Here is a 13,513-nt window from a genome sequence, read left to right on the forward strand (position 1 = left end):
CTAGCATAGTGGAAAGAATAAACTTATGAGAATATTAGGAGTCAGATACACTTGAACTTGAATCCAAGTGTTCTGATTTATCTGATTAGCTGTAGAGACAGCTCTTAATCTCTGAGTTTCCATTTCTTCATCAGTGAAAATAATGAACAAATGGAAATAATAACACCCACATGCATGGTGGTTAATAAAATTCAAAATAATGTACACCACGAACGGGCACGCATTGGGCATTTAATTACTCTCGCTATTATGCTGTCTCTGAGCCACTAGGAGGAAGTTGTGTCACAGATAACCCAATTCAAGAACATGAAAATCTCTCAATATGTATTTCAAAGAATTAATCCAAAAATAACTTTAACGCTGAGCAATGTATCAGCTATCTGAAGCGTCTACTGATCCAGTGTATCTCACTTCCTTACAATGTCTTAGAAACACCTTGTTTTTCTCCCCGAATCCAGGGAAGCAAGCAGAGCATACATGACGGCGAGGGCAAAGGTCAGTATGAAGTCACCTCACTCCCTTATTCTAAAATGATCACTTTGTGCCTCAGCCGGTTTGGCTCACCGGATAGAGCATTGGCCTGTGGACTGAAGGGTCCCGGGTTCCATTCCGGTCAAGGTCATATACCAGGGTTGTGGGTTTGATCCCCAGTGGGGGGCATGCAGGAGGAAGCTGATCAATGATTCTCTCTCATCATTGATGTTTCTCTCTCTCTCTCTCCCTTTCCCTTCCTTTCTGAAATCAATATATATACTAGAGGCCCAATGCATGAAATTCATGCAAGAGTAGGCCTTCCTTCCCCCAGCTGTCGGCACCAGCTTTCCTCTGGACCCGGGCTTCCCTCGCAGCCCCAGATTTGTCCGGAAGGTCGTCTGGAAGGATGTCTGGTCTAATTAGCATATTACACTATATATATATAACTGTGCCTCTTAATCTCCTCTGAAACTGATACTAGATGCATAAGCCATTCTGTATGTGTAAGGCTTGAGCTGGATGTTTACGTGGTTTTAGCGGTTATGTACAGTGAAGAGGTTATGCAACAGGACCAAAAGCAAGCTCTCAGCTTTTTCCAGCGATATGGGAGTCCATTTGCTAATGCCGTGTTGTTCTCTGCCCTGATTGAAACTCTCTTGGGTTAAAAAAAATAATAATTCTAGGGAAAAGAATGTGTTGTTTTGGGTATTTTCTACCTGCGTTCTAGAAGACTTTGAATTCCAAGTGTTGCCAGCACCGTGGCAGCTCATTAATTTTCCAGTAGGTGAGCAAACGGATATCATTGAGGGAGAGCAACAGCCAGCTGACAAAAAACACGTTGCAAACATCGGTGTGGCCGAACCTCAGCCTCCTGTCCTGGTCACCGCTCATGAGGACGGCCACCTGCGCTTATGGACTATCGAGGTGACGATGCCCACTATTTACCCGGCATAGAAAAGGATGAAAAAGAGCCCTGGCCAGTGTGGCTCAATGGATAGTGTTGGCCTGCGGACTGAAGGGTCCCGGGTTCCATTCCAGTCAAGAGCACGTACGTACCTTGGTTGCAGGCCCCTCCCCAGCCGGGGCCCTGATCAGGGCACATACAGGAGGCAATCAATTGATGTGTTTCTCTCACATGGATGTTTCTCTCTGTCTTTTCCTCTCTCTTCCACTCTCTCTCTCTCTAAAAAAAAAATCAATGGAAAAATAGTGGCTGAGGATTAAAAAATAATAATAATAAAATAAAACAAGTGAAATGCACGTAAGCCTGTAAAGAATGTTTGTTTAAAATAATATGTAACTAAAAAAGAGATCTGAGGAATGGCATGATGAGGGGCAGGAGAAGTACAAAAATCAACCCCCAAATGATCTGTAATAATCAGAGTCCAGAGGCCAATCATGAATAGTTGTCTATACCTTCATGAATATTTAATTTCCTATGGGTAGTTTCAAATTACTTCTGCTACGCATAGGATCATGTTTTGGTAGTAGAGATAATTTTTTAGGTAGTCTACTTACAGAGAAACTCAACTCCCACCTGAATATTTTACAGAATTTGTGATTATACTTTCTGCAGGGACGACTGCTAAAAGACATGCTACCTTTTACAAAACATTCTGCCATTTCTCTGACATCACTGAACACCGATTCCTGTTCCCGGATCCTACTGACCAGCAACGTAGGTAAGTCATCGTCTTCATGTAGTTGGCTGTCTTAACCTACACGATATAAAAAAGGAAAGTATGTGGCATGTGTTCATACAGAGGAATAAGAGCGATGCTCAAAACTGAGAAGAGGTGTCGAGAGTGCCAAGGATAGCTTGCTGAGTGGACAGAACAGTCAATAATGTGAACACCTATCTCATTCCTATTTCCTTACAGTAAGACATTCTATTTCTTCCATCTTTAAGGTGCGTATAGGACTACCCTGACCTTACCTATTGGGGAGAATATAAAGTTTTCATTTTTAACCTTGAAAGGGTTGTGTTGCATTAAGTCTTCATTATTAAAGGGAGAAGTGGCATGAACAGAGAGGAAAGGAAGTCTTGGTTCTCAATAGGAGACTCTATTTTATACTTGTTAATAACTAATATAGTTGATCTTAATTCTTTAATGTAATGATATTCTTTTTGGTGTTTTTCTGGGTTTTTTATTTTTTATTGAATTTATTATTTGGGTGGCATTGGTTAATAAATTATATAGGTTTCAGGTTAATAAATTATATAGGTTACAGTTCTATAATACATCAACTGTATATTGTATTGTGTGTTCACCACCCCAAGTCTCCTTCCATCACCATTTATCCCCACCTGCCCCCATACCCTCTTCTACCATCTCTCCCCACCCTCTTCCCCTCTGGTAACCACTATACTATTATCTGTATATGAGGTTTTTTCTTTCTTGCTTGCTTAATCTCTTCACCTTTTTAACCCAGCCTTGCAACCCCCTCCCCTCTGACAGTTGTTAGTCTGCTCTCTATCTCTGTGTCTATTTCCATTTTGTTTGGTTGTTTATTTTATTAGTTAGAGTCCACATATGAGTGAAACCATATGGTACTTGTCCTTCTCTAACTGGCTTATTTCACTTAGCATAATGCTCCCCAGGTCCATCCATGCTCAACCCCTGAGCCACACCGGCCGGGCTCTCCTTCACTTTTGAAGAATAATTTCTAAGGACACAGAATTCTAGGTTGGTGGGGTTTTTTCCCTCAGCATTTAAATATTTCACTCCATTCTCTTCTTGCCTACATGATTTCCAGGTGTCAGATGCAATTCTTATCTTTACTTCTCTATAAGTAAGGTGAAATTTTTCCCTGTGGCTTCTCTCAAGCTTTTTTCTTTATGTTTGAGTGTCTGCAGTTTGAATATGATGTGCCTCAGTGTAGTCATTGTTGCTTTTTTAAAATCCAGTTGTTGTAACTATCATTTGGATTGTAGGACAATTATCGTCATAACTATTTGGGCTTCATTTGGTCCTTGTATACTCACCTCTCTTTCATCCACCCTGATGTCTAGAAGAGCTTTGACTTTGAGTGTATAAGGCAACCTCGTTTTGACTTATTAAGCCAGAAACAGAAAAGAATTGCCACATATAAAAGTCGATATGAAATTTCTTCTTTCACTGCTGGTTCCTCAGATCCTACTTTATTTACTGTTGTAAATGCCGTGGCAGGCAGTGTAGGTAGCATGGACTTGGACAACAGAATACTCAATCACATGGTGCGATGTTTACATTTTATACAGAAGGACACGTGATCCTTTGCAGCGTTAGCTCCTTCCTGGATCCGCCTCATGATGAAAAGGTAAGACTTTAGTCTTCGTCTAACTTGTGAATCGGCGCATATGGATTGACATCTCTCTGTGGTAGACATCACAAAAGATCTCCAAGCCAAGACTCCCTACTCTCACGTCATATAGACTACTAGGAAACTTAAGCCACATGACAAGTAACACTGGTCTACTGGGGAAAGGAGGGGGTTAGTGAATGAGCGAGCGAGCAAGCCAGCCAGCCATTCGTCATTTTCCACCTACTTCATGTGTTTTTTTTAATTTTATTTTTTAAATATATTTTTATTGATTTCAGAGAGGAAGGACGAGGGAGAGAGAGATAGAAACATCAATGATGAGAGAGAATCACTGATCGGCTGCCTCCTGCACGGTCCGAGCCCTCAACCCGGGCATGTGCCCTTGACCAGAATCAAACCTGGGACCCTTCAGCCCGCAGGCCGACGCTCTATCCACTGAGCCAAACCAGCTAGGGCTCTACTTCATGTTTTGACTTATTTGTGAGAATCTATGGAGAAACCCAGAGCTTAAAAGAGCTTATCCATCATTTAGCCCTCCACAGGCAGTTTTTATATCTTTTATACCTTCATAGACACTCTATGGTAGGGGTCCTCAACCTTCCTAATGCCACGACCCTTTAATACAGTTCCTCATGTTGTGGTGACCCCCAACCATAAAATTATTTTCGTTGCTACTTCATCACTGTAATTTTGCTACTGTTATGAATCGTCATGTAAATATCTGATATGCAGGATGTATTTTCATTGTTACAAATTGAACATAATGAAAGCATAGTGATTAGTCACAAAAACAATATGTAATTATATATGTGTTTTTCGATGGTCTTAGGTGACCCCTGTGAAAGGGTCATTCAACCCCCAAAGGGGTCGCGACCCACAGGTTGAGAACCGCTGCTCTATGGGAATGTGACTGTAAAGCAGTCTCTGCAATTGACACTCTAGTTCAACAATTAAGCAATGTCTTCTGTGGCCTGTGTAGGAGCTCCTAGAGTTGAGAATAAGCCACGTCCGGAAGGAACTTACCAGTCAAACATTGGGATGTCTTTGAAAGAGAATGAGCTGGGCCCGTTTCTTTTGTTAATTCCTTGTGTTTTAGAGTTATTATATATAGGCCCCCCACGCCCCCCCACACACATCACCAACAAAAATAATAAAATATACCTGGATAGCCCTGACTGGCTTGGCTCAGTGGATAGCGCATCGGCCTGTGGACTAAAGGGTCCCAAGTTCGATTCTGGTCAAGGGCACATGCCCCGGTTGTGGGCTCCATCCCCAACGGGGGGCGTGCAGGAGGCGGCCAATCAATTGTCCTCACTCATCACTGATGTTTCTATCTCTCTCTCCCTCTCCCTTCCTCTCTGAAATCAATAAAAATGTTTTTTTTAAAAAAAGAAAGAAAGAAATATATATACCTGGATAAAATTTTAAAATAGGAAAAGTCATTTTGTCACTCTCTCCTTTGGTCTCCACCTTTCAACTCTGCTTGCTCCTGCTCCTGAGTACATTCTCTCCGAGTTCCCCCACGGCCTTTATCCTGAGGCTGTTCTGTTCTTCCAGCAAGTCATTTAGTAATTTTCAACTGAATGGATTGCTAAACTCAATTAAATGATAAATTTCTAAAGACATAAGGTACTTTCTGTTCCAGGGATCTGTATAGATTATCAAACATCTAAAAAATGAATTTAAAAATATATATATTTTTTTATTTCCGAGAGGAAGTGAGAGAGAGAGAGAAAGAGAGAGAGAGAGAGGTAGAAACATCAATGAAAGAGACACAGCAAATGGCTGCCTCCTGCATGCCCCCCAATGGGAATCAAGCCCACAACCCGGGCATGTGTCCTGACTGGGAATCGAACCGTGGCCTCCTGATTCATAGGTCGATACTTAACCTCTGAGCCACACCAGCCGGTCAAAAAATGGAATTTTTGAGACCTTACCAAGCAAAAGAAGAGCTCATTGGGGCAGGGGCGCCATCACCTTCCACACATGCCCGCACCATTAATATATTTTTATATTTATATTAATATTATATTAATATGTAATTAATATAATATTTATGTTACTATATTTTAAGAGCTCCTAAGCTGGGCTCTTTAATGATTAATAGGTTGCTCAAGCTTGAACTTTAATCAGCACATACTTATTCCAAGGTACATGTGCTTTATCGTTGCCCTCTAGAAATTCAAGCAGCTGCTTGCCTGGCGTGCACATTCTTTAGAAATTGTTCAAGCGATCTACGTAGAAGACAAACAACTGGTGCTGACTGCCTCTGTCGATGGCTCCGTAAGGTATGGACTTCATGCTCTGTTTGTTATTGTTGTTGTTTTTAAAATGTATTTTATTGATTTCTTACAGAGAGGAAGGGAGAGGGATAGAGAGTTAGAAACATCGATGAGAGAGAAACATCGATCAGCTGCCCCCTGCACACCCCCTACTGGGGATGTGCCCACAACCAAGGTACATGCCCTTGACTGGAATCGAACCTGGGACCCCTCAGTCCGCAGGCCGATGCTCTATCCACTGAGCCAAACCAGTTAGGGCTGTTGTTGTTTTTAATCCTCACCCAAGGATAGTTTTCCGTTGATTTTTAGGGAGTGGAAGGGAGGGGGAGAGACAGAGGGAGAGAAACATCAATGAGAGAGAGATACATGGATGGGTTGCCTCCCGCATGCATCCTGACCAGGGCCAGGGATCTAGCCTGCAACCAAGGTGCATGCCCTTGACTGGAATCAAACCCAGGACCCTTCAGTCCACAGGCCAGTGCTCTATCCACTGAGCCAAACCGGCTAGGGCTGGATTTTCGTGCTGTGAATTCAGGGTTTTGAGTATGAGAGGAAAAGGATGTTAGGCTGCAGTCGAAGTACATAACCTAAACACAATCATGCTTAACTGACTGAAATAAATAAACAAATAACTAAAGGTGGCACACAAAACAGCCTTGGGAAGAGGGCCATTGGTTTGGAATTCTTTTGCAGGCCTAAGGAAACGAGATCCCTTGCTCATCTGTGTTCCAATGTATAATAAGTACTTTAAAAAAAAAAGTACTTTCAATAAGTAGGCTTTTGTAGACTTATTTCAAAGAATTAAGCAAGATGGATAGCTCAGAGAGGTAAGCCCAAGCCCAGGGTCCCCACAGGAAGAGACACAGAATCAGAAGTCAGTAAGAAGTCACAGAGCCCGGCCAGCATTGCTCAGTGGTTAGCATCGACCTATGAGCCAGGAGGCCATGGCTTGATTCCCAGTCAGGGCACATGCCAGGGTTGTGGGCTCGATCCCCAGTGGGGGGCATGCAGGAGGCAGCCAAAAATGATTCTCTCTCATCATTGATGTTTCTTTTTTTAAAATATATTTTTTATTGGTTTCAGAGAGCAAGGGAGAGGGAGAGAGAAATAGAAACATCAATGATGAGAGAGAATCATTGATTGGCTGCCTCCTGAACGCCCCACACAGGGGATCAAGCCTGCAACCCAGGCAAGCTTGCAAGCCCTGACCGGGAATCAAACCATGACCTCCTGGTTCATAGGTCAATGCTCAACTACTGAGCCATGCCAATTGGGCCTTCTTTTATTACGGTATAATTTACATATAACATTAGTAAATGACTCAATATTTGTATATGTTGTAAAATGATCACCACAATAAGTCTAGTTAACATCAAGTCTCCTTAACATCCATTACCACAAATAGTTATAAAAATGTTTTTCTTATGATGAGGACTTTGAAGATGTATTCTCTTAGCAACTTTCAAATATACAATATAGTATTATTAACTATAGTCACCATGATATATAAGGCCTACTTGTTTTAATTGCTTTTATAATGCTATATATACATACATAAAATTCTAAAAACACAAATATATATGTATTAATAGAAATGTCATTAAATTTATTGAGACAAATTGTCACATATGAAAATATCTTAAAATTATGGTGATGAATTGTCCTCTTAAGAGAATAAATTTAGGTAAGAGAGGCTTCAAAGTATATTAGCAAGTTTAAAATAAATAAAAGAATTTACAACTGTTACCACAGAAATACAGAGCATTATAAAAGAGCATTATGAATGGCTACATGCCACCAAATCAGACAACCTAGGAGTGGACAAAATTTTAGAATAATAAAACTTTCTTCGATTAAATCATGAAGAATTAGGAAACCTGAATGGACTGATAGTAAAGAAATTAAAACAGTAATCAAAACCTCCCCAAAAAACAAAACACTAGGACCAGATGGCTTCCCTGGTAAATTCTACCAAACATTCCAAGCAGATTTAATACCTGCCCCTTTCCAACTCTTCCAGAAAGTTCATGCTTCTTAACTCATTGTGCACGGCCAAATCTGACCCTGGTACCAAACCCAGGTAAGGATAACATCAACAAATAAAATGACAGGCTGATATCGCTGATGAACCTAGATGTAAAAATCCTCAAAAAAATATTAGCAAATCAAATACAGCAACACATTGTAAGGATCTTACACCACAATCCAGTGGGATTCATCCCAGGCATGCAAGGATGGCTCGACATGAGAAAATCAATCCATGTGAAACACCACATTAACTAAATGAAGTAAAACTGTCAGTTTTTGCACATCATATATTAGTTATATAGAGAAGAACGTAAAGTCTCCAGCGAAAAACCAAAAAACAAAACAAAAAAACACACCAAAACACACAAAAAATAATGATAAATGAATATAATGAAGTTACAGGATACAAAATCAATATGAAGAAATTGTTTGTTGTGTTTCTAAATACTAACAATGAACTATCTCTGAAAGAAAAAATAAAAAAAAAAGCAATCCCACTTATGATCACAATGAAAAGAATAAAATGCCTAGAAATAAACTTACAAAGGAGAGGAAAGGCAGGAAAGGCCTATACACTGAAAACTATAAGACATTGTTGAAATTGAAGACATTTGTGTTCATGGATTGGAACAATTCACATTATTAAAATGTGCGTATTGCCTAAAGCAATCTACAGACTCCAGGCAATCCCTATCAAAATACCAAAGTTATTTTTAGAACAAAATAGGACAAAACATCCTAAATTTGTAGTATGATACCATAAAAGACCCCAATTAGCCAAAGCAATCCTGAGAGAAAAAAACAGAGTCAGTGTGAGCTCTGATTAGCTTAAACGAGCAGTATTATTTGGAGAAAAACCTGTTCCTTATTTTCTGGCTTCAATGAATGGATATCATAAGTCCAAATTCAAATTGACATTTTCTGAAATTGTTGTAGATTAGAATTCTAGCTAATAAAAATGTTTATGTTATGATTAGATCCATATATTTAATGAAAAGAGTTCTGGACTCAAGTTTAAAATCCATAATGAAAACCTTGTTGTTAGCCCTGACCAGTTTGGCTCAGTGGATAGAGCGTCGGCCCACGGACTCAAGGATCCCAGGTTCGATTCCAGTCAAGGGCATGTACCTTGGTTGCGGGCCCATCTCTAGTGGGGGGTGTGCAGGAGGCAGCTGATCGATGTTTCTAACTTTCTATCCCTCTCCCTTTCTCTCTGTAAAATAAAATAAAATAAAATAAAATAAAATAAAATAAAATAAAATAAAATAAAATAAAATAAAATAAAATAAAATAAAATAAAATATATTAAAAAACAAAACAAAAAAAACCTTGTCGTTAACAAAATAACTTCCACTGAATTCCAGTGACTGTATTCTTCCTATCTTTTGCCTTTCCTTAGGCTCTGGCATGCCCTCAATGGTCATTACTGTGGGTATTTTGGACAGCGAAGGTCCTTTGACCTAGCACAGACAACTGATTTCATTTTGCCTTGTGATGTTAATGAGTACCCCATAGAAATAAAAGAAGAGAGCAAGTTCACAGAAAATAAACAAAAATATGACTATCCTCTGGTATTTGACCGGCAAAGGTAAGGTCATTGGGTTTCCTTTAGAGACCAGACAAGAATTAAGCTATTATCAGCTTTGCACAGTTGCAGTATTGTAGCCAATGAGGCTTATCCAAGGTGTGATTATTGCTAATTTAGAAATAATAGTAATAATAATAAGAATAAGAATAAGAATAAAACTATTATGATACCATAACACTGTGCCGGACATGAAAAATTCAAAGGTGAAAAACTCAAAACTTTTCAATTATTTTGCAATCCAGTGGGCGGGTGCACAAAGATTTACAATCTTATATAATAAAAGTGTAGTATGCAAATTGTCCCCTCCACCAGGAGGTCCTCCTGGAGTTCAACCAGGGGTCGGGGCCAGCCAGGGGAAGGGAGGGAGTACCCAGCCGGCAGCCAGCAGCCGCTAGGGACTCCACCAGTGTACAAATTTCGTGCACTGGGCCTCTAGTTCAGTATAATAGTACTACTAAGAATATCAATTCCTAAGATAATCAAAGAGGAGCAAATAAGATTTATCCAAATAAAGAAAACCAAAGAGGCAATTGCCTAAGCAAAGGCACAAAATGATGAAACACTATTATATAGTCATTAACATTCAGGGAGCAATTAGAGAAGACATGGTAGAAGATAAAGCAAGAAAAGTCTTTAGATTTCAGAGAGGAAGGGAGAGGGAGACAGAGAGATAGAAACATCAAAGATGAGGATTGATCGGCCACCTCCTGCAGGCCCCACACTGAGGACTGAGCCCACAACCCAGGCATGTGGCTTGACCAGGAATCGTGACCTTCTGATTCATAGGTGGAGGCTCAACCACGTGGGGCATATAAAGACTAAAGCAAAATGAGCTTTTGTTATGGACAACATAAAAGATTTTCAGCTTTACTGACATCACTGTGACAGAATGTACAAGAGGAAAAGCAGGTCTGGAGAAAAAAAAGATCGTGTGTATGATTGTCTAACCACTAAGCAGTACGTCTGAAACCAACACAAGATAAAACTGGGGAAAAAAGATACTGAGTTTGGTTTTGGACAGGTTGAAGTCTAAGATGCCTGTGGGATATGATTTTTTTAAACTAGAGGCCCGGTGCACGACATTCGTGCACTGGTGGAGGGTCCCTCAGCCTGGCCTGTGCCCTCTCACAGTCCAGGACCCCTCGAGGGAAGTCTGCTGAAGAGTCCTTAGCGCTGCCGCAGAGGAGGGAGAGGCTCCTGCCACTGCGCTCGCCAGTCATGAGCCCGGTTTCTGGCTGAGCGGCACTCCCGCTGTGGGAGCACACTGACCACCAGGGAGCAGCTCCTGTGTTGAGCGTCTGCCCCCTGGTGGTCAGTGCGCATCATAGCAACCGGTCTTTCCGCCATTCAGTCTATTTGCATATTAGCCTTTTATTACATAGGATGTTTTCAATGCTTAGTTATGGCTTTTTAAACATATGCAAAAGTAAGTTTTAACTAAGTAGAAGCTTCCCCGAGTCACCCAAATATCAAGCATTGGTTTGGTACCCAAGGTTTCCTCACCCCTACTGTGCAGTACTTTTCCCAATGGCTATATAATGAATTTAACAGCACGGAATGCTCAGGCCTAGGAGAAATCTCTTTCGTTCACCTGGAGAGAAATCTGGGGAGCCAGAGGGAATAAGACTTAGGCACAGAGGTGGCATCGTTAGGGCTGGTGCCATGGGGGCCGGGGGGTTGGGACCCAGCGGGGAAAGGTGTGGATAGGTGCGTAACAGCTTTTCTGTATCCTCCTGCGCAGGTGGCATCGTTAGGGCTGGAGCCATGGGAGCCGGGGGGTTGGGACCCAGCGGGGAAAGGTGTGGATAGGTGCGTAACAGCTTTTCTATATCCTCCTGTGCAGGTGGCAGAGGCTGAGCTCCATGGCTTTGCTTTTCAAACGGACGCCTTCTAAGCCCTTCAAAGTGGAGCATGATTTTAAGTTTTTCAAGTCTCTTTCTTCTCCCAAGGTAATTCTTAAACACCCAACAAGAATACTGTAGCTTTCCTGAATTATCATATGTACAGTCTATCAATTTGCTATTGCTGCTATGAGAGATTACTACAAACCAAGTGGTTTAAACAACACATTAATCACTTGACTGTTCTGTAAGTCAGAAGTCAGACCTGGGCCCGGCCAGTGTGAGTCAGTGGTTGAGCGTCAATCTGTGAACCAGGAGGTCATGGTATGAGTCCTGATCAGGGCACAGGCCCCAGTTGTGGGCTTGATCCCCAGTGTGGGGCATGCAGGAGGCAGCCAATCAATGATTCTCTCTCATCATTGATGTTTCTCTCTCCCTCTCCTTTCCTCTCTGAAATCAGTAAGAAATAAATTTTTAGGAGAATGGCAAAAGCTTGCCTAAGGCCCTGCAGCTAAGAAGTGGCAGAGTCAATTTGAACCCAGGAATTTTGCCGCTCACGGAATGTGCCCTTTTCATTAAACATCCGCTCCTCTGTTTTGCAGATTCGAAAGCATGCCTTGGAAAGTTACTTGACTGAAAACAGAGAGGCGGGGATTGTTTTTGGTTCTCTGCCCATATACAGGGTGAGTTGAATGCTTCCAGGACTGGAGTGGTGACGGGACAATAGGGAATCTCACATCTCATTCCCGACCCTGGGCTCCCAAGCCAGGTCGGAGAAAATCCACACCACCGGGCTGACTGATGTCTCCATCACCAGGCTGTGTCCGACCCCGAGAGGCCTTCGGTCTGTGTGGCGGCAGCCTTGATCACTTGCCTCTGCCTTCCCCGTGGAACACCACCACAGGGAACTGCTTTGAGCTTTATCCCAGCTCTTCGTTACTGTTTAGCCTGGCACACACACCTCTCACGCTCTGGCCCCCCGCCTGACCTGTGACCCCTGTCCTCCAGCTGAGCCAGACTACTTGCTGCTCCTTAAGCATCAGCATTCCTTCCTCCTCAGTGACTTTGCCTGTGCTGCCCCCCTGCCCAGAATTCATCCGCCTCTTGTTTCCCTCCAAATTCCCCCTCATCCTTCAGGTCTCCATTCCAGATCACCTCTGTCAAATTAAAGAACCAATCGGTTAACCGAGAGTAATAACATGAAGATAAAATATTTCAACTTAATTCTAACTTATTATTTCTTAAAATGTTACCCCTCCTTGCCCAAAACGCCTTGTGATGAGTATCAAACTCTTAAGCTGCAGGTTGATGCTGAGGGTGAACTATTAAGAATTAATAGTGGGGCCCTAGCCCATTTGTCTCAGTGGATAGAGCATCAGCCTTTGGACTGAAGGGTCCTGGATTTTATTTCAGTCAAGAGCATGTACCTCCATTGCAGGCTTGATCCCCAACCCTGGTCAGGACACGTGTGGAAGGCAACCAATCAATGTGTCTCTCTCACATCAATGTTTCTCTCTCTCTCTCTCTCTCTCTCTCTCTCTCTCTCTCTCTCTCTCTCTCTCTCTCTCTCTCTCATCTCTTTCCCTTCCCTTCCACTCTCTCTAAAAATCAATGGGCAAATACCCTTGGGTGAGGATTAATTAAAAATAAAATACAATAAGAGTTAATAGTGGGCAACTGTGACGGGGAGTATATTTTAAAGCAGCTGGAACTTCTCACTCCCTATCCCCCTCCCCTGAATTCACGTGACGGAAGCAATCACCTGAGTTCATGTCTCGCTCTTCGCTGTGGCTCGCAGGTACCGAGCCCCACAAGCCTGAAATTCCTTCCGCTCATTGGCTCGGAGGTCATAAAGGAGTCTTCCGACGGCTTCCCAGGAAAGAAGAAGGCAGGCCACGTTCAACATGAGAGAGTAAGTCAGCACTTGGCATTCCGTGGCCCCTCCCACTTCTGTTTGGGTTGGTATCCTCTGCACCTAAATGAATAGCAGGTAACAA

At 42.1% G+C, this 13,513-nt stretch overlaps 1 protein-coding gene across 1 annotated transcript in view; it reads left to right on the forward strand.

Moving 5' to 3' along the window:
• WDR64 (WD repeat domain 64) overlaps positions 1 to 13,513 on the forward strand; it is a 61,092-nt gene that overhangs the window by 44,767 nt on the left and 2,812 nt on the right. The window contains exons 19-27 of the mRNA XM_036354966.1: positions 459 to 495; positions 1,259 to 1,398; positions 2,051 to 2,156; positions 3,716 to 3,774; positions 5,956 to 6,065; positions 9,487 to 9,675; positions 11,519 to 11,624; positions 12,119 to 12,199; positions 13,315 to 13,428. Coding sequence (XP_036210859.1) covers positions 459 to 495; positions 1,259 to 1,398; positions 2,051 to 2,156; positions 3,716 to 3,774; positions 5,956 to 6,065; positions 9,487 to 9,675; positions 11,519 to 11,624; positions 12,119 to 12,199; positions 13,315 to 13,428 — 942 coding nt within the window. The remainder of the gene's footprint in view (positions 1 to 458; positions 496 to 1,258; positions 1,399 to 2,050; positions 2,157 to 3,715; positions 3,775 to 5,955; positions 6,066 to 9,486; positions 9,676 to 11,518; positions 11,625 to 12,118; positions 12,200 to 13,314; positions 13,429 to 13,513) is intronic.

Source organism: Myotis myotis, unplaced genomic scaffold (assembly GCF_014108235.1).
Source record: "Myotis myotis isolate mMyoMyo1 unplaced genomic scaffold, mMyoMyo1.p scaffold_m19_p_21, whole genome shotgun sequence".
Classification (NCBI taxonomy): Eukaryota; Metazoa; Chordata; class Mammalia; order Chiroptera; family Vespertilionidae; genus Myotis; species Myotis myotis.